This window comes from Prorops nasuta, unplaced genomic scaffold, assembly GCF_024137725.1.
Source record: "Prorops nasuta isolate Cenicafe-Biocafe unplaced genomic scaffold, Cenicafe_Pnas_1.2 PNAS00012, whole genome shotgun sequence".
NCBI lineage: Eukaryota > Metazoa > Arthropoda > Insecta > Hymenoptera > Bethylidae > Prorops > Prorops nasuta.
The window spans coordinates 4,595,866-4,621,358 of NW_027116809.1; the positions used below are offsets into that span (position 1 = coordinate 4,595,866).

A 25,493-nucleotide genomic window follows, 5' to 3' on the forward strand; every position below is an offset into this window, starting at 1 on the left:
TGGGTCACATGGGGTCATTGTGTACATATATAGGACTAGGGTGGGTCACATGGGTTCATTGACTACATATATAGGACTATGGTGGGTCACATGGGGTCATTGAGTACTTATATAGGACTAGGGTGGGTCACATGGAGTTATTGAGTACTTATATAGGACTAGGGTGGGTCACATTAGGTCATTGAGTACTTATATAGGACTAGGGTGGGTCACATGGTGTTATTGAGTACTTATATAGGACTAGGGTGGGTCACATGGGGTCATTGAGTACTTATAAAGGACTAGCGTAGGTCACATGGGGTCATTGTGTACATATATAGGACTAGGGTGGGTCACATGGGGTCATTGACTACATATATAGGACTAGGGTGGGTCACATGGGGTCATAGAGCACTAATATATGACTAGGGTGGGTCACTTGCGGTCATTGAGTACTTATATAGAACTAGGGTGGGTCACATGGGGTCATTGAGTACTCATATAGGACTAGCGTGGGTCACATGGGGTCATTGAGTACTTATATAGGACTAGGGTAGGTCACATGGGGTCATTGAGTACTTATATAGGACTAGGGTGGGTCACATGGGGTCATTGAGTACTTATATAGGACTAGCGTGGGTCACATGGGGACACTGAGCACTAATATAGGACTATGGTGGGTCACCTGGGGTCATTGAGTACTTATATAGGACTAGCGTGGGTCACATGGGGTCATTGAGCACTAATATAGGACTATGGTAGGTCACCTGGGGTCATTGAGTACTTATATAGAACTAGGGTGGGTCACATGGGGTCATTGAGTACTTTTATAGGACTAGCGTGGGTCACATGGGGCCATTGAGCACTAATATAGGACTATGGTGGGTCATCTGGGGTCATTGAGTACTTATATAGTACTAGGATGGGTCACTTGGGGTCATTGAGTACTTATATAGGACTAGGGTGGGTCACATGGGGTCATTGAATACTTATATAGGACTAACGTGGGTCACATGGGGTCATTGAGTACTTATATAGGACTAGGGTGGGTCAAATGGAGTTATTGAGTACTTATATAGGACTAGGGTGGGTCACATGGGGTAATTGAGTACTTATATAGGACAAGGGTGGGTCACATGGGGTCGTTGAGTACTTATATAGGACTAGCGTGAGTCACATGGGGTCATTGTGTACTTAAATAGGACTAGGGTGGGTCACATGGTGTCATTGAGTACTTATATAGGACTAGGGTGGGTCACATGTGGTCATTGAGTACTTATATAAGACTAGCGTGGGTCACATGGGGTCATTGTGTACATATATAGGATTAGGGTGGGTCACATGGGGTCATTGAGTACATATATAGGACTAGGGTTGGTCACATGGGGTCATTGAGCACTAATATAGGACTAGGGTGGGTCACCTGGGGTCATTGAGTACTTTTATAGGACTAGGGTGGCTGACCTGGGGTCATTGAGTACTTATATAGGACTAGGATGAGTCACATGGGGTCATTGAGTACTTATATAGGACTAGGGTGGGTCACATGGGGTCATTGGGTATTTATATAGGACTAGAGTGGGTCACATGGGGTCATTGAGTACTTATTTAGGACTAGCGTGGGTCACATGGGGTCATTGTGTACATATATAGGATTAGGGTGGGTCACATGGGGTCATTGAGTACATATATAGGACTAGGGTGGGACACATGGGGTCATTGAGCACTAATATAGGACTAGGGTGGGTCACCTGGGGTCATTGAGTACTTATATAGGACTAGGATGAGTCACATGGGGTCATTGAGTACTTATATAGGACTAGGGTGGGTCACATGGGGTGATTGAGTATTTATATAGGACTAGAGTGGGTCACATGGGGTCATTGAGTACTTATTTAGGACTAGCGTGGGTCACATGGGGTCATTGAGCACTAATATAGGACTAGGGTGGGTCACCTGGGGCCATCGAGTACTTATATAGGACTAGGATGGGTCACATGGGATCATTGAGTACTAATATAGGACTAGGGTGGGTCACTTGGGGTCATTGAGTACTTATATAGGACTAGGATGAGTCACATGGGGTCATTGTGTACTTATATAGGACTAGGGTGGGTCACATGGGGTGATTGAGTAATTATATATTACTGGGGTGGGTCACATGGGGTCATTGTGTACATATATAGGACTAGGGTGGGTCACCTGGGGTCATTGAGTACTTATATAGGACTAGGATGAGTCACATGGAGTCATTGACTACATATATAGGACTAGGGTGGGTCACATGGGGTCATTGAATACTTATATAGGACTAGGGTAGGTCACATGGGGTCATTGAGTACTTATATAGGACTAGGGTGGGTCACATGGGGTCATTGAATACTTATATAGGACTAGCGTGGGTCACATAGGGTCATTGAGTACTTATATAGGACTAGGGTTGGTCACATAAGGTCATTGAGTACTTATATAGGACTAGGGTGGGTCACATGTGGTCATTGAGTACTTATATAGGACAAGGGTGGGTCACATGCGGTCATTGAGTACTTATATAGGACTAGGGTGGGTCACATGGGGTAATTGAGTACTTATATAGGACAAGGGTGGTTCACATGGGGTCATTGAGTACTTATATAGGACTAGGGTGGCTGACCTGGGGTCATTGAGTACTTAAATAGGACTAGGGTGGGTCACATGGTGTCATTGAGTACTTATATAGGACTAGGGTGGGTCACATGTGGTCATTGAGTACTTATATAAGACTAGCGTGGGTCACATGGGGTCATTGTGTACATATATAGGATTAGGGTGGGTCACATGGGGTCATTGAGTACATATATAGGACTAGGGTTGGTCACATGGGGTCATTGAGCACTAATATAGGACTAGGGTGGGTCACCTGGGGTCATTGAGTACTTATATAGGACTAGGATGAGTCACATGGGGTCATTGAGTACTTATATAGGACTAGGGTAGGTCACATGGGGTCATTGGGTATATATATAGGACTAGAGTGGGTCACATGGGGTCATTGAGTACTTATTTAGGACTAGCGTGGGTCACATGGGGTCATTGTGTACATATATAGGATTAGGGTGGGTCACATGGGGTCATTGAGTACATATATAGGACTAGGGTGGGACACATGGGGTCATTGAGCACTAATATAGGACTAGGGTGGGTCACCTGGGGTCATTGAGTACTTATATAGGACTAGGATGAGTCACATGGGGTCATTGAGTACTTATATAGGACTAGGGTGGGTCACATGGGGTGATTGAGTATTTATTTGGACTAGAGTGGGTCACATGGGGTCATTGAGTACTTATTTAGGACTAGCGTGGGTCACATGGGGTCATTGAGCACTAATATAGGACTAGGGTGGGTCACCTGGGGCCATTGAGTACTTATATAGGACTAGGATGGGTCACATGGGATCATTGAGTACTTATATAGGACTGGGGTGGGTCACATGGAATCATAGAGTACTTATATAGGACTAGGGTGGGTCACATGGGGTCATTGAGTACTTATATAGGACTAGCGTGGGTCACATGGGGTCATTGTGTACATATATAGGATTAGGGTGGGTCACATGGGGTCATTGAGTACATATATAGGACTAGGGTGGGTCACATGGGGTCATTGAGCACTAATATAGGACTAGGGTGGGTCACTTGGGGTCATTGAGTACTTATATAGGACTAGGATGAGTCACATGGGGTCATTGAGTACTTATATAGGACTAGGGTGGGTCACATGGGGTGATTGAGTACTTATTTAGGACTAGCGTGGGTCACATGGGGTCATTGTGTACATATATAGGATTAGGGTGGGTCACATGGGGTCATTGAGTACATATATAGGACTAGGGTGGGACACATGGGGTCATTGAGCACTAATATAGGACTAGGGTGGGTCACCTGGGGTCATTGAGTACTTATATAGGACTAGGATGAGTCACATGGGGTCATTGAGTACTTATATAGGACTAGGGTGGGTCACATGGGGTGATTGAGTATTTATATAGGACTAGAGTGGGTCACATGGGGTCATTGAGTACTTATTTAGGACTAGCGTGGGTCACATGGGGTCATTGAGCACTAATATAGGACTAGGGTGGGTCACCTGGGGCCATTGAGTACTTATATAGGACTAGGATGGGTCACATGGGATCATTGAGTACTTATATAGGACTAGGATGGGTCACATGGGATCATTGAGTACTTATATAGGACTAGGGTGGGTCACATGGGGTCATTGAATACTTATATAGGACTAGGGTGGGTCACATGTGGTCATTGAGTACTTATATAGGACAAGGGTGGGTCACATGCGGTCATTGAGTACTTATATAGGACTAGGGTGGGTCACATGGGGTAATTGAGTACTTATATAGGACAAGGGTGGGTCACATGGATACATTGAGTACTTATATAGGACTAGGGTGGGTCACATGGGGTCATTGAGTACTTATATAGGACTAGGGTGGGTCACATGTGGTCATTGAGTACTTATATAGGACAAGGGTGGGTCACATGCGGTCATTGAGTACTTATATAGGACTAGGGTGGGTCACATGGGGTCACTGAGCACTAATATAGGACTAGGGTGGGTCACCTGGGGTCATTGAGTACATTTATAAGACTATGGTGGCTGACCTGGGGTCATTGAGTACTTATATAGGACTAGGATGAGTCACATGGGGTCATTGAGTACTTATATAGGACTAGGGTGGGTCACATGTGGTCATTGAGTACTTATATAGGACAAGGGTGGGTCACATGCAGTCATTGAGTTCTTATATAGGACTAGGGTGGGTCACATGGGGTAATTGAGTACTTATATAGGACAAGGGTGGGTCACATGGGTACATTGAGTACTTATATAGGACTAGGGTGGGTCACATGTGGTCATTGAGTACTTATATAGGACAAGGGTGGGTCACATGTGGTCATTGAGTACTTATATAAGACTAGCGTGGGTCACATGGGGTCATTGTGTACATATATAGGATTAGGGTGGGTCACATGGGGTCATTGAGTACATATATAGGACTAGGGTTGGTCACATGGGGTCACTGAGCACTAATATAGGACTAGGGTGGGTCACCTGGGGTCATTGAGTACTTTTATAAGACTAGGGTGGCTGACCTGGGGTCATTGAGTACTTATATAGGACTTGGATGAGTCACATGGGGTCATTGAGTACTTATATAGGACTAGGGTGGGTCACATGTTGTCATTGAGTACTTATATAAGACTAGCGTGGGTCACATGGGGTCATTGTGTACATATATAGGATTAGGGTGGGTCACATGGGTTCATTGAGTACATATATAGGACTAGGTTGGTCACATGGGGTCACTGAGCACTAATATAGGACTAGGGTGGGTCACCTGGGGTCATTGAGTACTTTTATAAGACTAGGGTGGCTGACCTGGGGTCATTGAGTACTTATATAGGACTAGGGTTGGTCACATGTGGTCATTGAGTACTTATATAAGACTAGCGTAGGTCACATGGGGTCATTGTGTACATATATAGGATTAGGGTGGGTCACATGGGGTCATTGAGTACTTATATAGGACTAGGATGAGTCACATGGGGTCATTGAGTACTTATATAGGACTAGGGTGGGTCACATGGGGTCATTGTGTACATATATAGGATTAGGGTGGGTCACATGGGGTCATTGAGTACATATATAGGACTAGGGTGGGACACATGGGGTAATTGAGTACTTATATAGGACAAGGGTGGGTCACATGGGTACATTGAGTACTTATATAGGACTAGGGTGGGTCACATGTGGTCATTGAGTACTTATATAGGACAAGGGTGGGTCACATGTGGTCATTGAGTACTTATATAAGACTAGCGTGGGTCACATGGGGTCATTGTGTACATATATAGGATTAGGGTGGGTCACATGGGGTCATTGAGTACATATATAGGACTAGGGTTGGTCACATGGGGTCACTGAGCACTAATATAGGACTAGGGTGGGTCACCTGGGGTCATTGAGTACTTTTATAAGACTAGGGTGGCTGACCTGGGGTCATTGAGTACTTATATAGGACTAGGGTGGGTCACATGTGGTCATTGAGTACTTATATAAGACTAGCGTAGGTCACATGGGGTCATTGTGTACATATATAGGATTAGGGTGGGTCACATGGGGTCATTGAGTACATATATAGGACTAGGGTTGGTCACATGGGGTCACTGAGCACTAATATAGGACTAGGGTGGGTCACCTGGGGTCATTGAGTACTTTTATAAGACTATGGTGGCTGACCTGGGGTCATTGAGTACTTATATAGGACTAGGATGAGTCACATGGGGTCATTGAGTACTTATATAGGACTAGGGTGGGTCACATGGGGTCATTGAGTATTTATATAGGACTAGAGTGGGTCACATGGGGTCATTGAGTACTTATTTAGGTCTAGCGTGGGTCACATGGGGTCATTGTGTACATATATAGGATTAGGGTGGGTCACATGGGGTCATTGAGTACATATATAGGACTAGGGTGGGACACATGGGGTCATTGAGCACTAATATAGGACTAGGGTGGGTCACCTGGGGTCATTGAGTACTTATATAGGACTAGGATGAGTCACATGGGGTCATTGAGTACTTATATAGGACTAGGGTGGGTCACATGGGGTGATTGAGTATTTATATAGGACTAGAGTGGGTCACATGGGGTCATTGAGTACTTATTTAGTACTAGCGTGGGTCACATGGGTTCATTGAGCACTAATATAGGACTAGGGTGGGTCACCTGGGGCCATTGAGTACTTATATAGGACTAGGATGGGTCACATGGGATCATTGAGTACTTATATAGGACTAGGGTGGGTCACATGGAATCATAGAGTACTTATATAGGACTAGGGTGGGTCACATGGGGTCATTGATTACTTATATAGGACTAGCGTGGGTCACATGGGGTCATTGTGTACATATATAGGATTAGGGTGGGTCACATGGGGTCATTGAGTACATATATAGGACTAGGGTGGGTCACATGGGGTCATTGAGCACTAATATAGGACTAGGGTGGTCACTTGGGGTCATTGAGTACTTATTTAGGACTAGGATGAGTCACATGGGGTCATTGAGTACTTATATAGGACTATGGTGGGACAGATGGGGTCATTGAGGACTGATATAGGACTAGGGTGGGTCACCTGGGGTCATTGAGTACTTATATAGGACTAGGATGAGTCACATGGGGTGACTGAGTACTTATATAGGACTAGGGTGGGTCACATTAGGTCATTGAGTACTTATATAGGACTAGGGTGGTCACATGGGGTTATTGAGTACTTATATAGGACTAGGGTGGGTCACATGTTGTCATTGAGTACCTTTATAGGACTAGCGTGGGTCACATGGGGTCATTGTGTACATATATAGGACTAGGGTGGGTCACATGGGGTCATTGATAACATATATAGGACTAGGGTGGGTCACATGGGGCGATAGTGCACTAATATATGACTAGGGTGGGTCAGCTGGGGTCATTGAGTACTTATATAGAACTAGGGTGGGTCACATGGGGTCATTGAGTACTTATATAGGACTAGCGTGGGTCACATGGGGTTGTTTGAGTACTTATATAGGACTAGGGTGGGTCACATGGAGTTATTGAGTACTTATATAGGACTAGGGTGGGTCACAATAGGTCATTGAGTACTTATATAGGACTAGGGTGGGTCACATGTGGTCATTGAGTACTTATATAGGACTAGCGTGGGTCACATGGGGTCATTGTGTACTTATATAGGACTAGGGTGGCTCACATGGGGTCATTGAGTACTTATATAGGAAAAGGGTGGGTCACAGGGGGTCATTGAGTACTTATCTAGGACTGGGGTGGGTCACATGTGGTCATTGAGTACTTATATAGGACTAACGTGGGTCACATGGGGTCATTGTGTACTTATATAGGACTAGGGTGGCTCACATGGGGTCATTGAGTACTTATATAGGACTAGCGCGGATCACATGGGGTCATTGAGCACTAATATAGGACTATGGTGGGTGACCTGGAGTCATTGAGTACTAATATAGAACTAGGATGAGTCACATGTGGTCATTGAGCACTAATATAGGACTATGGTGGGTCATCTGGGGTCATTGAGTACTTATATAGTACTAGGATGGGTCACATGGGGTCATTGAGTACTTATATAGGACTAGCGTGGGTCACATGGGGTCGTTGAGTACTTATATAGGACTAGGGTGGGTGACATGGAGTTATTGAGTACTTATATAGGACTAGGGTGGGTCACATTAGGTCATTGAGTATTTATATAGGACTAGGGTGGGTCACATAGGGACATTGAGTACTAATATAGGACTAGGCTGGCTGACCTGGAGTCATTGAGTACTTATATAGGACTAGGGTGGGTCACATGGGGTCATTGAGTACTTATATCGGACAAGGGTGGGTCACATGGGGTCATTGAGTACTTATATAGAACTAGGATGGGTCACATGGGGTCATTGAGTACTTATATAGGACTAGCGTGGGTCAAATGGGGTCATTGAGTACTTATATAGGACTAGCGTGGGTCACATGGGGTCATTGTGTACATATATAAGACTAGGGTGGGTCACATGGGTTCATTGACTACATATATAGGACTAGGATGGGTCACATGGGGTCATGGAGCACTAATATATGACTAGGGTGGGTCACCTGGGGTCATTGAGTACTTATATAGAACTAGCGTGTGTCACATGGGGTCATAGAGCACTAATATATGATTAGGGTGGGTCACCTGGGGTCATTGAGTACTTATATAGAACTAGGGTGGGTCACATGGGGTCATTGAGTACTTATATAGGACTAGCGTGGGTCACATGGGGTCATTGAACACTAATATAGGACTATGGTGGGTCACCTGGGGTCATTGAGTACTTATATAGGACTAGGGTGGGTCACATGGGGTCATTGAGTACTTATATAGGACTAGCGTGGGTCACATGGGGTCATTGTGTACATATATAGGACTAGGGTGGGTCACATGGGGTCATTGAGTACTTATATAGGACTAGGGTGGGTCACATTAGGTCATTGAGTACTTATATAGGACTAGGGTGGGTCACATGGGGTTATTGAGAACTTATATAGGACTAGGGTGGGTCACATGGGGTCATTGAATACTTATATAGGACTAGGGTGGGTCACATGGGGTCATTGAGTACTTATATCGGACAAGGGTGGGTCACATGGGGTCATTGAGTACTTATATAGAACTAGGATGGGTCACATGGGGTCATTGAGTACTTATATAGGACTAGCGTGGGTCAAATGGGGTCATTGAGTACTTATATAGGACTAGCGTGGGTCACATGGGGTCATTGTGTACATATATAAGACTAGGGTGGGTCACATGGGTTCATTGACTACATATATAGGACTAGGATGGGTCACATGGGGTCATGGAGCACTAATATATGACTAGGGTGGGTCACCTGGGGTCATTGAGTACTTATATAGAACTAGCGTGTGTCACATGGGGTCATAGAGCACTAATATATGATTAGGGTGGGTCACCTGGGGTCATTGAGTACTTATATAGAACTAGGGTGGGTCACATGTGATCATTGAGTACTTATATAGGACTAGCGTGGGTCACATGGGGTCATTGTGTACTTATATCCCACAAAAAACAGACTTCGCCTGTATAAAAAGGCGGCAAGTACATAAACCATTTAGCATAAATAATATAGTAAAATTATCCAATTAAAAAAAGTAGTGAAATCCAAATATTAGGCAAGTATATTTTTTCACCTTAGCAAAAGTTAAATTTTTGAAAAAAAAGGAACAACAAAATTACTTGCCGGGCCCGTAATGTCCATGCACAGTGAGAAATAGAATCGTCTGTGGTTCGGCTAACTTCACTCTGTATTTCAACATGAAATTTGCTGTACTACGCTATAGCTGAATCTCACACACGATTCAATTTCCCACTGTGCATGGACATTACGGGCCCGGCAAGTAATTTTGTTGTTCCTTTTTTTTCAAAAATTTAACTTTTGCTAAGGTGAAAAAATATACTTGCCTAATATTTGGATTTCACTACTTTTTTTAATTGGATAATTTTACTATATTATTTATGCTAAATGGTTTATGTACTTGCCGCCTTTTTATACAGGCGAAGTCTGTTTTTTGTGGGATTTCATAACGTTTTGTAAGAGTATAATATTTAAAAAATTAAATAATTCTTTTAATTTTTCTACAGAATTTAAAGAAAATTTCCACACTTCTCGTTTTTTGAAACAGCAGAGCTTAACTAATAAAATAATATATATTAATATTGAAAAAATATCACAGTCAACGCATTGAATTTATTGATATTTGTAATGCATTCTGCATAAATGAACTTCATAATTAATGCCCCGGCTACTTGTTTAATGTTTTCAGTTTCACTATAATAAAAGTTTGATTAAATTTTTCATAATCAATAAACATACTTTCAACATAAAAATAATTAAGTAAAATGTATGTTTTAATTAATTTACATTTTCTGTTTATCAACATTTGACTTTTACCACCATCTGACCTTGCTAGACTTCACTAGTTTCATCAACTACTTGAGTTGATACTGGGGCAAGACTAGACAAGCAATTCGCAAAGCTTTAAATAAGCTACAATCAAGCATATATTCAAAGCTGACTATGTCGTTTTGCATACCACGTTTCTTTTTAGCACCAGTTACTATCATATTTATGCTGCTAATTCTTGACAAAGGTGATATAGGAGATATATTAGCGAGTCGTCCTTATAACATTCCCTGTGCCAGAGTCCTCAAATGTTCGTTTCGCTAATTTCTATACACTGTTGAAACTGGTCGGATTTCTGGTGCTGCAAAATGGAGTGGAAACCATTAATTTTTGGACTGAGTTTCAATTGAGAATAAATGTGCATTTTTTCATCCATACCAATGACTAGTATACTGCCTTTGGCCTAGAATACTAGCATAGGTAACAGAGGAAAACAATCAACAGTTATTAACTCAATTTTACAGAATTTCATCCAATGAATCTCATCCTTAAATTATGGCTGAGCAATGGATGACGATTATCGGAATATTGGCTTATTCTTACTTTGCCAATCTTTCAATGCTTTCATCCTTGCCTGTTTCAAATACCAGAATGCAGGAATGAAAAGCCCAATGATTGGTTCAACTCCAATATTCAGTATGTGAGCGAATCTTCTTCCTTGGTTTTCTAATTCAATTGTACCAAATGTATTTTAGTCAAAGCACAAGTATTACTATTTGCTATAATACACTTGCACAGTGACTGTAAAATGCTAAATGATAACATCTGAGTAAACCTAAAATCAAATTACTCATTTAAATATCTCAAATCTTCAAAGAAAATAATATTTTAAAGAAACATGAATCATTCCATTTGTTAATCAACATTTTACTTTTTACCAACATCTGACTTTGTGAAACTTCAGTAACTCCATCAGCTGCTTGAGGTGATACAGGGGCATGACTGGACAAGCAATTCGCAAAGCTTTGAATAAGCTAGAATTAAGCATATATTCAAAGCTGGCATTGTCGTTTTGCATACCACGTTTCTTTTTGGCACCAATCATTATTACATTTATGCTGGTAACTCTTGAAAAAGGTGGCATGGGAGATACATTGGCGAGTCGTCCTTATAACATTTCCTGTGCCAGAGTCCTCAAATGTTCGTTTCGCTAATTTCTATACACTGTTGAAACTGGTCGGACTTCTGGTGCTGCAAAATGGAGTAGAAACCATTAATTTTTGGACTGACTTTCAATTGAGAGTAACCGTTCATTTTTTCATCCATACCAACGACTAGTATACTGCCTTTGGCCTAGAATACTAGCATAGGTAACAGAGGAAAACTATCAACAGTTATTAACTCAATTTTACAGAATTTCATCCAATGAATCTCATCCTTAAATTATGGCTGAGCAATGGATGACGATTATCTGAATATTGGCTTATTCTTACTTTGCCAATCTTTCAATGCTTTCATCCTTGCCTGTTTCAAATACCAGAATGCAGGAATGAAAAGCCCAATGTTTGATTCAACTCCAATAGTCAGTATGTGAGCGAACCTTCTTCCTTGGTTTTCTAATTCAATTGTACCAAATGTATTTAAGTCAAAGCACAAGTATTACTATTTGCTATAATAAACTTGCACAGTGACTGTAAAATACTAAATGATAACACTATGCGTAAGCCTGAAATCAAATTCATCATTTAACAATCTTAATCTTCAAAGAAAATAAATATTTGAAGGAACATGAAACATCTCAGTTATACTTACCAGTATTTGATTTTGCCCCATCTCCATTTTCTTTATTGCTTGTTGACCTAACTTCTGTAATATTTGGTTGTATTCGCATCTTTTGTAAACATCTACTATCGTATAATTTGTTCCAATCCAAATACTGGTCAACTTGTATTTTACGTAAATAAAGATTTTTTGGAATGTTTCATATCTTTCAAATTAGCATTGCCATAATTTAATCTGAAATATTTGTTTATATATATATGATATAACCTATCGGATAATTACAATCAATATCAGTTTAAAGAAAACAAAAAGCAAAACATGCATTTGATTAATGATTTCAATACCTGAAAGTTTAGCATATGATTATTAAGTACCTTAACAATTTCTTTCAATTAATATCCTGCTGATAATGACCGATGCACATTACTGTTGAAAGTATATTTCTCATTGGCACAGACTTGTAAATATTAATTTTATTTAATCCAGTCAGCTCTATCCTCATCAATGAATATGAAAATATTCTGTCTTAATTTATCTGCAAAAAGAAATACCACAAAGTACCACAAAGTATATACTACATCCTGTATTGTAAAATATAATATTATACTTATCTAATTCGCGAATCCTTCAGTCACTGTTAATTGAATTATTTGTGATTGTAGAGATTAACAGATGCAATATCGCAACACGATGAATAACCTCACTGCATTAAATAAAAATAACCTCACATTACAATTTACACAGTTCAATATAGTCGCCGAATTGACAGTTCACAACCATACATAGTTTGATCGTTGAGTATATTATGTTGGAAGCGTTGTGAAAATGACGTCATTTTTCTTAGCGACCAACTTCAGCCCGAGACATACACTCTGGCTGGAGAAGAAGAAGATAACAGAAAGAAATTAAATTTGTTATATATATAGCTAACAGATTATGAGATCTCTGGATTGCGTGAACCAATTTTGATGTTTATGGGCTCAAATAAAAGCTTGTTCTAATCCATTTCAAGAAAAGCTTTACTGAAATCATGACAGTGTTTCATTTACGGAAAAAAATCGATTTAAAAATTGAGACGGCCAATCTTGCTGTATAAGATACAGTAGTGCCTGGACGGCGGTATAGACACGTCTATACCTACTTTTATGTACTTGCCGTCGAGACACTACCGTGTCTCTTGATTGATTTCTGGCATATTCTCTTTCAGATCAAAATCATTTTTATCTTCCTTTCAGCATTCTGTATCAGGAAATACCACAGAGAATATCATTGAAGCCTCAGTTTCTTAGAAATTCTACTGTCAATTTCCTACTTTCATCTACCGTATGCCTGTAATGTGATAAATGATAAATTGGTAGTATTTTCATAATTATAAGCTTCTAGATGTTCTGGTCATAATATTTGTAAACTATTAGCCTCATATTCTAAAGAATTTCAGTCCAAACTGAATTAGAAGCCCTTCATTTGTTAGGATTTGGCATTAAATTTACTCCTTTTTTCATATTTTTATTAACTCCAGGTCTCAACATCACCATTGAGTTCTGACATATCCTCTGCCAAACCAAGATCATTTTTATCTTCCCCTGGACCTTCTGTATCAGGAAATACCACAGAGAATTTCATTGAAGCCTCAGTTTCTTAGAAATTCTGCTGTCAATTTCCTACTTTCATCTACCATATGCCTCTAATGTGAAAAATGATAAATTAGTTGTATTTTCATAATTATAAGCTTTTAGATGTTTTGGTCATAATATTTGTTAACTATTTGCCTTATGTTCTAAAGAATTTCAGACCAAACTGAGTTACAAGCCTTTCATTTGTCAGAATTTGGCATTAAATATACTACTTTTTGATATTTTCAGAGACTATAGCTCTCAACATCACCATTGAGTTTTGACATATCCTGTGTCAAACCAAATCATTATTATCTTCCTCTAGAATTGAGCTTTCTGTGCCCATGGTAAATATCTGATGAAATATTTGTAATGCTTCATAACCAAAAAGGATATTAAACCATGGTCATTCAATGAATACGTAGAAACCGTTTCTCTTTCTGGTATACATCATTTTCTGTAATAAACTTGCGTAGTGACTGTAAAGTACTAAACGATGGCACTGATAGTAAGCCTAAAACCAATTAATCATTTAATAATCAAAATTCTTCAATAATAATAAATATTTGATGGAACATAAATCATCTCATTTACTTACCTGCATTTGACTTTGTACCACCTTCATTTCCTTTATTTCTTAGTGGCCTAACGTCCTTGAGATTAAAGATCTTTAATACTTGGGTATGTATTTGTTTCGTTTGTGAACATCTACTATTGTAAAATCCAAGCACTGGTCAACTTGGTTTCTACGTAAAGAGGGTTATTTGGAATGTTTCACATCTTTCAATCAAGCATTACTATAATTTAATTTGATATATTTGTTTGTATATATATCATATAACCTATCGGACAATTGAAACCCACATCAGTGTAAAGAAAAGAAACAGTTAAATATGCATTTTGTTAATGATTTCAATACTGGGAAGTTTAACATATGATTTTCAAATACCTTAATAATTTCTTGCAATTAATATGCTCCTGATAATCACTGATGCATATAAATGTTGAAAGTATACTTCTCTTTGGCATAGAATTGAAAATATGTAAATATTAATCTTACTTCATCCAGTAAGCTCTATCCTCAGCAACGATACAATAGTCACATTATATTTCTCTCTACACAGCTCGATCCTTAGCAGTCACAATAAACACATCACTATAATTTAATCTGAAATAAAATCCCACAAAGTACCACAAAATATATTACAATTTATATTATAAAATTCATTGTTATACTTATCTAATGTGTTGATTCCTTTAAGTAATTTTAAAAATCCTTTTAATGAGTATGATGAGTACGAGTATAACCTCATCGGTTTCAAATAAGAATAGCCTAATCATTTTCTTTCATTTATTTATTATAAAATTGGGTTCATTTTAAGGTTAATACTGTCAATCAAACTTGCAGCTTAACCTGATTTACCATATTAAACGAAATAAATCATATATCGCTGAGACACACACACACACACTATTTACGATTGTGTGCAACTATGTTTACGTTTACGTCTACTGACGTCACTAGCATCTACGTTAAGCAACCAACTTCAGCCCGAGACATACATTCTGGCTGGAAAAGAAGAAGAAGAAGATTATGGAGAAAAATCTGATTTTCGATATATATATAGCTAACATAGTATGAGTTCTCTGGATTGCATGAACCGATTTTCATGTTTATGGTCTCAAATGAAAGCTTGTTCAAAACCAGTTTAGGAAAAGCTTTAGTAAAATCATGACAATGGATTATTCACGGAGATAAATCGGTTTGAAAATTGGGACGGCCAAACTTGCTGTATAAGTTAACGGTAGTGCTCGGCGGTATAGACATGTCATTATCTACTTTTAAATGTACTTGCCGTCGAGACACTACCGTGTCTCTTGATAGGACTAGGGTGGCTCACATGGGGTCATTGAGTACTTATATAGGACTAGCGTGGGTCACAAGGCGTCATTGTGTACTTATATAGGACTAGGGTGGTCACATGGTGTCATTGAGTACTTATATAAGACTAGCGTGGGTCACATGGGGTCATTGAGTACTTATATAGGACTAGGGTGGGTCACATGGAGTTATTGAGTACTTATATATGTCTAGGGTGGGTGACATTAGGTCATTGAGTACTTATATAGGACTAGGGTGGGTCACATGGGGTTATAGAGTACTTATATAGGACTAGGGTGGGTCACATGGGGTCATTGAGTACTTATATAGGACTAGCGTGTGTCACATGGGGTCATTGTGTACATATTTAGGACTAGGGTGGGTCACATGGGGTCATTGACTACATATATAGGACTAGGGTGTGTCACATGGGGTCATAGAGCACTAATATATGACTAGGGTGGGTCACCTGGGGTCATTGAGTTCTTATATAGAACTAGGGTGGGTCACATGGGGTCATTGAGTACTTATATAGGACTAGCGCGGGTCACATGGGGTCATTGAGCACTAATATAGGACTATGGTGGGTGACCTGGAGTCATTGAGTACTAATATAGAACTAGGATGAGTCACATGGGGTCATTGAGCACTAATATAGGACTATGGTGGGTCATCTGGGGTCATTGAGTACTTATATAGTACTAGGATGGGTCACATGGGGTCATTGAGTACTTATATAGGACTAGCGTGGGTCACATGGGGTCGTTGAGTACTTATATAGGACTAGCGTGGGTGACATAGAGTTATTGAGTACTTATATAGGACTAGGGTGGGTCACATTAGGTCATTGAGTACTTATATAGGACTAGGGTGGGTCACATAGGGACATTGAGTACTAATATACGACTAGGCTGGCTGACCTGGGGTCATGGAGTACTTATATAGGACTAGGGTGGGTCACATGGGGTCATTGAGTACTTATATCGGACAAGGGTGGGTCACATGGGGTCATTGAGTACTTATATAGAACTAGGGTGGGTCACATGGGGTCATTGAGTACTTATATAGGACTAGGGTGGGTCACATGGGTTCATTGACTACATATATAGGACTAGGATGGGTCACATGGGGTCATGGAGCACTAATATATGACTAGGGTGGGTCACCTGGGGTCATTGAGTACTTATATAGAACTAGGGTGGGTCACATGGGGTCATTGATTACTCATATAGGACTAGCGTGTGTCACATGGGGTCATTGAGTACTTATATAGGACTAGGGTGGGTCACATGGGGTCATTGAGTACTTATATAGAACTAGGGTGGGTCATATGGGGTCATTGAGTACTTATATAGGACTAGCGTGGGTCACATGGGGTCATTGAGTACTTATATAGGACTAGGGTGGGTCACATGGAGTTATTGAGTACTTATATAGGACTAGGGTGGGTCACATGGGGTCATTGAGTACTTATATAGGACTAGCGTGGGTCACATGGGGTCATTGTGTACATATATAGGACTAGGGTGGGTCACATGGGGTCATTGAGTACTTATATAGGACTAGGATGGGTCACATGGGGTCATTGAGTACTTATATAGGACTAGGGTGGGTCACATGGAGTTATTGAGTACTTATATAGGACTAGGGTGGGTCACATTAGGTCATTGAGTACTTATATAGGACTAGGGTGGGTCACATGGGGTTATTGAGTACTTATATAGGACTAGGGTGGGTCACATGGGGTCATTGAATACTTATATAGGACTAGGGTGGGTCACATGGGGTCATTGAGTACTTATATAGGACAAGGCTAGGTCACATGGGGTTATTGAGTACTTATATAGGACTAGGGTGGGTCACATGGGGTCATTGAGTACTTATATAGGAAAAGGGTGGGTCACATGGGGTCATTGAGTACTTATATAGGACTAGGGTGGGTCACATGTGGTCATTGAGTACTTATATAGGACTAGCGTGGGTCACATGGGGTCATTGTGTACTTATATAGGACTAGGGTGGGTCACATGGGGTCATTGAGTACTTATATAGGACTAGCGTGGGTCACAAGGCGTCATTGTGTACTTATATAGGACTAGGGTGGTCACATGGTGTCATTGAGTACTTATATAAGACTAGCGTGGGTCACGTGGGGTCATTGAGTACTTATATAGGACTAGGGTGGGTCACATGGAGTTATTGAGTACTTATATAGGACTAGGGTGGGTGACATTAGGTCATTGAGTACTTATATATGACTAGGGTGGGTCACCAGGGGTCATTGAGTTCTTATATAGAACTAGGGTGGGTCACATGGGGTCATTGAGTACTTATATAGGACTAGCGCGGGTCACATGGGGTCATTGAGCACTAATATAGGACTATGGTGGGTGACCTGGAGTCATTGAGTATTAATATAGAACTAGGATGAGTCACATGGGGTCATTGAGCACTAATATAGGACTATGGTGGGTCATCTGGGGTCATTGAGTACTTATATAGTACTAGGATGGGTCACATGGGGTCATTGAGTACTTATATAGGACTAGCGTGGGTCACATGGGGTCGTTGAGTACTTATATAGGACTAGGGTGGGTGACATGGAGTTATTGAGTACTTATATAGGACTAGGGTGGGTCACATTAGGTCATTGAGTACTTATATAGGACTAGGGTGGGTCACATAGGGACATTGAGTACTAATATAGGACTAGGCTGGCTGACCTGGGGTCATTGAGTACTTATATAGGACTAGGGTGGGTCACATGGGGTCATTGAGTACTTATATCGGACAAGGGTGGGTCACATGGGGTCATTGTGTACATATATAGGACTAGGGTGGGTCACATGGGTTCATTGACTACATATATAGGACTAGGATGGGTCACATGGGGTCATGGAGCACTAATATATGACTAGGGTGGGTCACCTGGGGTCATTGAGTACTTATATAGAACTAGGGTGGGTCACATGGGGTCATTGATTACTCATATAGGACTAGCGTGTGTCACATGGGGTCATTGAGTACTTATATAGGACTAGGGTGGGTCACATGGGGTCATTGAGTACTTATATAGAACTAGGGTGGGTCACATGGGGTCATTGAGTACTTATATAGGACTAGGGTGGGTCACATGGAGTTATTGAGTACTTATATATGTCTAGGGTGGGTGACATTAGGTCATTGAGTACTTATATAGGACTAGGGTGGGTCACATGGGGTTATAGAGTACTTATATAGGACTAGGGTGGGTCACATGGGGTCATTGAGTACTTATATAGGACTAGCGTGTGTCACATGGGGTCATTGTGTACATATTTAGGACTAGGGTGGGTCACATGGGGTCATTGACTACATATATAGGACTAGGGTGTGTCACATGGGGTCATAGAGCACTAATATATGACTAGGGTGGGTCACCTGGGGTCATTGAGTTCTTATATAGAACTAGGGTGGGTCACATGGGGTCATTGAGTACTTATATAGGACTAGCGCGGGTCACATGGGTCATTGAGCACTAATATAGGACTATGGTGGGTGACCTGGAGTCATTGAGTACTAATATAGAACTAGGATGAGTCACATGGGGTCATTGAGCACTAATATAGGACTATGGTGGGTCATCTGGGGTCATTGAGTACTTATATAGTACTAGGATGGGTCACATGGGGTCATTGAGTACTTATATAGGACTAGCGTGGGTCACATGGGGTCGTTGAGTACTTATATAGGACTAGCGTGGGTGACATAGAGTTATTGAGTACTTATATAGGACTAGGGTGGGTCACATTAGGTCATTGAGTACTTATATAGGACTAGGGTGGGTCACATAGGGACATTGAGTACTAATATAGGACTAGGCTGGCTGACCTGGGGTCATGGAGTACTTATATAGGACTAGGGTGGGTCACATGGGGTCATTGAGTACTTATATCGGACAAGGGTGGGTCACATGGGGTCATTGAGTACTTATATAGAACTAGGGTGGGTCACATGGGGTCATTGAGTACTTATATAGGACTAGGGTGGGTCACATGGGTTCATTGACTACATATATAGGACTAGGATGGGTCACATGGGGTCATGGAGCACTAATATATGACTAGGGTGGGTCACCTGGGGTCATTGAGTACTTATATAGAACTAGGGTGGGTCACATGGGGTCATTGATTACTCATATAGGACTAGCGTGTGTCACATGGGGTCATTGAGTACTTATATAGGACTAGGGTGGGTCACATGGGGTCATTGAGTACTTATATAGAACTAGGGTGGGTCATATGGGGTCATTGAGTACTTATATAGGACTAGCGTGGGTCACATGGGGTCATTGAGTACTTATATAGGACTAGGGTGGGTCACATGGAGTTATTGAGTACTTATATAGGACTAGGGTGGGTCACATGGGGTCATTGAGTACTTATATAGGACTAGCGTGGGTCACATGGGGTCATTGTGTACATATATAGGACTAGGGTGGGTCACATGGGGTCATTGAGTACTTATATAGGACTAGGATGGGTCACATGGGGTCATTGAGTACTTATATAGGACTAGGGTGGGTCACATGGAGTTATTGAGTACTTATATAGGACTAGGGTGGGTCAAATTAGGTCATTGAGTACTTATATAGGACTAGGGTGGGTCACATGGGGTTATTGAGTACTTATATAGGACTAGGGTGGGTCACATGGGGTCATTGAATACTTATATAGGACTAGGGTGGGTCACATGGGGTCATTGAGTACTTATATAGGACAAGGCTAGGTCACATGGGGTTATTGAGTACTTATATAGGACTAGGGTGGGTCACATGGGGTCATTGAGTACTTATATAGGAAAAGGGTGGGTCACATGGGGTCATTGAGTACTTATATAGGACTAGGGTGGGTCACATGTGGTCATTGAGTACTTATATAGGACTAGCGTGGGTCACATGGGGTCATTGTGTACTTATATAGGACTAGGGTGGGTCACATGGGGTCATTGAGTACTTATATAGGACTAGCGTGGGTCACAAGGCGTCATTGTGTACTTATATAGGACTAGGGTGGTCACATGGTGTCATTGAGTACTTATATAAGACTAGCGTGGGTCACGTGGGGTCATTGAGTACTTATATAGGACTAGGGTGGGTCACATGGAGTTATTGAGTACTTATATAGGACTAGGGTGGGTGACATTAGGTCATTGAGTACTTATATATGACTAGGGTGGGTCACCAGGGGTCATTGAGTTCTTATATAGAACTAGGGTGGGTCACATGGGGTCATTGAGTACTTATATAGGACTAGCGCGGGTCACATGGGGTCATTGAGCACTAATATAGGACTATGGTGGGTGACCTGGAGTCATTGAGTATTAATATAGAACTAGGATGAGTCACATGGGGTCATTGAGCACTAATATAGGACTATGGTGGGTCATCTGGGGTCATTGAGTACTTATATAGTACTAGGATGGGTCACATGGGGTCATTGAGTACTTATATAGGACTAGCGTGGGTCACATGGGGTCGTTGAGTACTTATATAGGACTAGGGTGGGTGACATGGAGTTATTGAGTACTTATATAGGACTAGGGTGGGTCACATTAGGTCATTGAGTACTTATATAGGACTAGGGTGGGTCACATAGGGACATTGAGTACTAATATAGGACTAGGCTGGCTGACCTGGGGTCATTGAGTACTTATATAGGACTAGGGTGGGTCACATGGGGTCATTGAGTACTTATATCGGACAAGGGTGGGTCACATGGGGTCATTGTGTACATATATAGGACTAGGGTGGGTCACATGGGTTCATTGACTACATATATAGGACTAGGATGGGTCACATGGGGTCATGGAGCACTAATATATGACTAGGGTGGGTCACCTGGGGTCATTGAGTACTTATATAGAACTAGGGTGGGTCACATGGGGTCATTGATTACTCATATAGGACTAGCGTGTGTCACATGGGGTCATTGAGTACTTATATAGGACTAGGGTGGGTCACATGGGGTCATTGAGTACTTATATAGAACTAGGGTGGGTCACATGGGGTCATTGAGTACTTATATAGGACTAGCGTGGGTCACATGGGGTCATTGAGTACTTATATAGGACTAGGGTGGGTCACATGGAGTTATTGAGTACTTATATAGGACTAGGATGGGTCACATTAGGTCATTGAGAACTTATATAGGACTAGGGTGGGTCACATGGGGTTATTGAGTACTTATATAGGACTAGGGTTGGTCACATGGGGCCATTGAGTACTTATATAGGACTAGCGTGGGTCACAATGCGTCATTGTGTACTTATATAGGACTAGGGTGGTCACATAGTGTCATTGAGTACTTATATAAAACTAGCGTGGGTCACATGGGGTCATAGAGCACTAATATATGATTAGGGTGGGTCAGCTGGGGTCATTGAGTACTTATATAGAACTAGGGTGGGTCACATGGGGTCATTGAGTACTTATATAGGACTAGCGTGGGTCACATGGGGTCATTGAGTACTTATATAGAACTAGGGTGGGTCACATGGAGTTATTGAGTACTTATATAGGACTAGTGTGGGTCACATTAGGTCATTGAGTACTTATATAGGACTAGGGTGGGTCACATGGGGTTATTGAGTACTTATATAGGACTAGGGTGGGTCACATGGGGTCATTGAGCACTTATATAGGACTAGCGTGGGTCACATGGGGTCATTGTGTACATATATAGGACTAGGGTGGGTCACATGGGGTCATTGACTACATATATAGGACTAGGGTGGGTCACATGGGGTCATTGACTACATATATAGGACTAGGGTGGGTCGTATGGGGTCATAGAGCACTAATACATGACTAGGGTGGGTCACATTAGGTCATTGAGTACTTATATAGGACTAGCGTGGGTCACATGGGGTCATTGAGTACTTATATAGGACTAGGGTAGGTCACATGGGGTCATTGAGTACTTATATAGGACTAGGGTGGGTCACATGGAGTCATTGAGTACTTATATAGGACTAGCGTGGGTCACATGGGGTCATTGAGCACTAATATAGGACTATGGTGGGTCACCTGAGGTCATTGAGTACTTATATAGGACTAGTGTGGGTCACATGGGGTCATTGTGTACATATATAGGACTAGGGTGGGTCACATGGGTTCATTGACTACATATATAGGACTATGGTGGGTCACATGGGGTCATTGAGTACTTATATAGGACTAGGGTGGGTCACATGGAGTTATTGAGTACTTATATAGGACTAGGGTGGGTCACATTAGGTCATTGAGTACTTATATAGGACTAGGGTGGGTCACATGGTGTTATTGAGTACTTATATAGGACTAGGGTGGGTCACATGGGGTCATTGAGTACTTATATAGGACTAGCGTGGGTCACATGGGGTCATTGTGTACATATATAGGACTAGGGTGGGTCACATGGGGTCATTGACTACATATATAGGACTAGGGTGGGTCACATGGGGTCATAGAGCACTAATATATGACTAGGGTGGGTCACCTGCGGTCATTGAGTACTTATATAGAACTAGGATGGGTCACATGGGGTCATTGAGTACTCATATAGGACTAGCGTGGGTCACATGGGGTCATTGAGTACTTATATAGGACTAGGGTAGGTCACATGGGGTCATTGAGTACTTATATAGGACTAGGGTGGGTCACATGGGGTCATTGAGTACTTATATAGGACTAGCGTGGGTCACATGGGGTCACTGAGCACTAATATAGGACTATGGTGGGTCACCTGGGGTCATTGAGTACTTATATAGGACTAGCGTGGGTCACATGGGGTCATTGAGCACTAATATAGGACTATGGTGGGTCACCTGGGGTCATTGAGTACTTATATAGAACTAGGGTGGGTCACATGGGGTCATTGAGTACTTTTATAGGACTAGCGTGGGTCACATGGGGCCATTGAGCACTAATATAGGACTATGGTGGGTCATCTGGGGTCATTGAGTACTTATATAGTACTAGGATGGGTCACTTGGGGTCATTGAGTACTTATATAGGACTAGGGTGGGTCACATGGGGTCATTGAATACTTATATAGGACTAACGTGGGTCACATGGGGTCATTGAGTACTTATATAGGACTAGGGTGGGTCAAATGGAGTTATTGAGTACTTATATAGGACTAGGGTGGGTCACATGGGGTAATTGAGTACTTATATAGGACAAGGGTGGGTCACATGGGGTCGTTGAGTACTTATATAGGACTAGCGTGGGTCACATGGGGTCATTGTGTACTTAAATAGGACTAGGGTGGGTCACATGGTGTCATTGAGTACTTATATAGGACTAGGGTGGGTCACATGGAGTTATTGAGTACTTATATAGGACTAGGGTGGGTGACATTAGGTCATTGAGTACTTATATATGACTAGGGTGGGTCACCAGGGGTCATTGAGTTCTTATATAGAACTAGGGTGGGTCACATGGGGTCATTGAGTACTTATATAGGACTAGCGCGGGTCACATGGGGTCATTGAGCACTAATATAGGACTATGGTGGGTGACCTGGAGTCATTGAGTACTAATATAGAACTAGGATGAGTCACATGGGGTCATTGAGCACTAATATAGGACTATGGTGGGTCATCTGGGGTCATTGAGTACTTATATAGTACTAGGATGGGTCACATGGGGTCATTGTGTACTTAAATAGGACTAGGGTGGGTCACATGGTGTCATTGAGTACTTATATAGGACTAGGGTGGGTCACATGGGGTCATTGAGTACTTATATAGGACTAGCGTGGGTCACATGGGGTCGTTGAGTACTTATATAGGACTAGGGTGGGTGACATGGAGTTATTGAGTACTTATATAGGACTAGGGTGGGTCACATTAGGTCATTGAGTACTTATATAGGACTAGGGTGGGTCACATAGGGACATTGAGTACTAATATAGGACTAGGCTGGCTGACCTGGGGTCATTGAGTACTTATATAGGACTAGGGTGGGTCACATGGAGTTATTGAGTACTTATATAGGACTAGGATGGGTCACATTAGGTCATTGAGAACTTATATAGGACTAGGGTGGGTCACATGGGGTTATTGAGTACTTATATAGGACTAGGGTTGGTCACATGGGGCCATTGAGTACTTATATAGGACTAGCGTGGGTCACAATGCGTCATTGTGTACTTATATAGGACTAGGGTGGTCACATAGTGTCATTGAGTACTTATATAAAACTAGCGTGGGTCACATGGGGTCATAGAGCACTAATATATGATTAGGGTGGGTCAGTTGGGGTCATTGAGTACTTATATAGAACTAGGGTGGGTCACATGGGGTCATTGAGTACTTATATAGGACTAGCGTGGGTCACATGGGGTCATTGAGTACTTATATAGAACTAGGGTGGGTCACATGGAGTTATTGAGTACTTATATAGGACTAGGTTGGGTCACATTAGGTCATTGAGTACTTATATAGGACTAGGGTGGGTCACATGGGGTTATTGAGTACTTATATAGGACTAGGGTGGGTCACATGGGGTCATTGAGCACTTATATAGGACTAGCGTGGGTCACATGGGGTCATTGTGTACATATATAGGACTAGAGTGGGTCACATGGGGTCATTGACTACATATATAGGACTAGGGTGGGTCACATGGGGTCATTGACTACATATATAGGACTAGGGTGGGTCGCATGGGGTCATAGAGCACTA

At 41.7% G+C, this 25,493-nt stretch overlaps 1 protein-coding gene across 1 annotated transcript in view; it reads right to left on the reverse strand.

Moving 5' to 3' along the window:
* Positions 1-15,019: 15,019 nt before the first annotated feature.
* LOC136777822 (uncharacterized) overlaps positions 15,020-25,493 on the reverse strand; it is a 40,871-nt gene continuing 30,397 nt past the window's right edge. The window contains exons 4-7 of the mRNA XM_066734412.1: positions 15,537-15,596; positions 15,383-15,431; positions 15,140-15,236; positions 15,020-15,071 (exon numbers count right to left, since the gene is read on the reverse strand). Of these exons, the coding sequence (XP_066590509.1) occupies positions 15,020-15,071; positions 15,140-15,236; positions 15,383-15,431; positions 15,537-15,596 (258 nt within the window). The remainder of the gene's footprint in view (positions 15,072-15,139; positions 15,237-15,382; positions 15,432-15,536; positions 15,597-25,493) is intronic.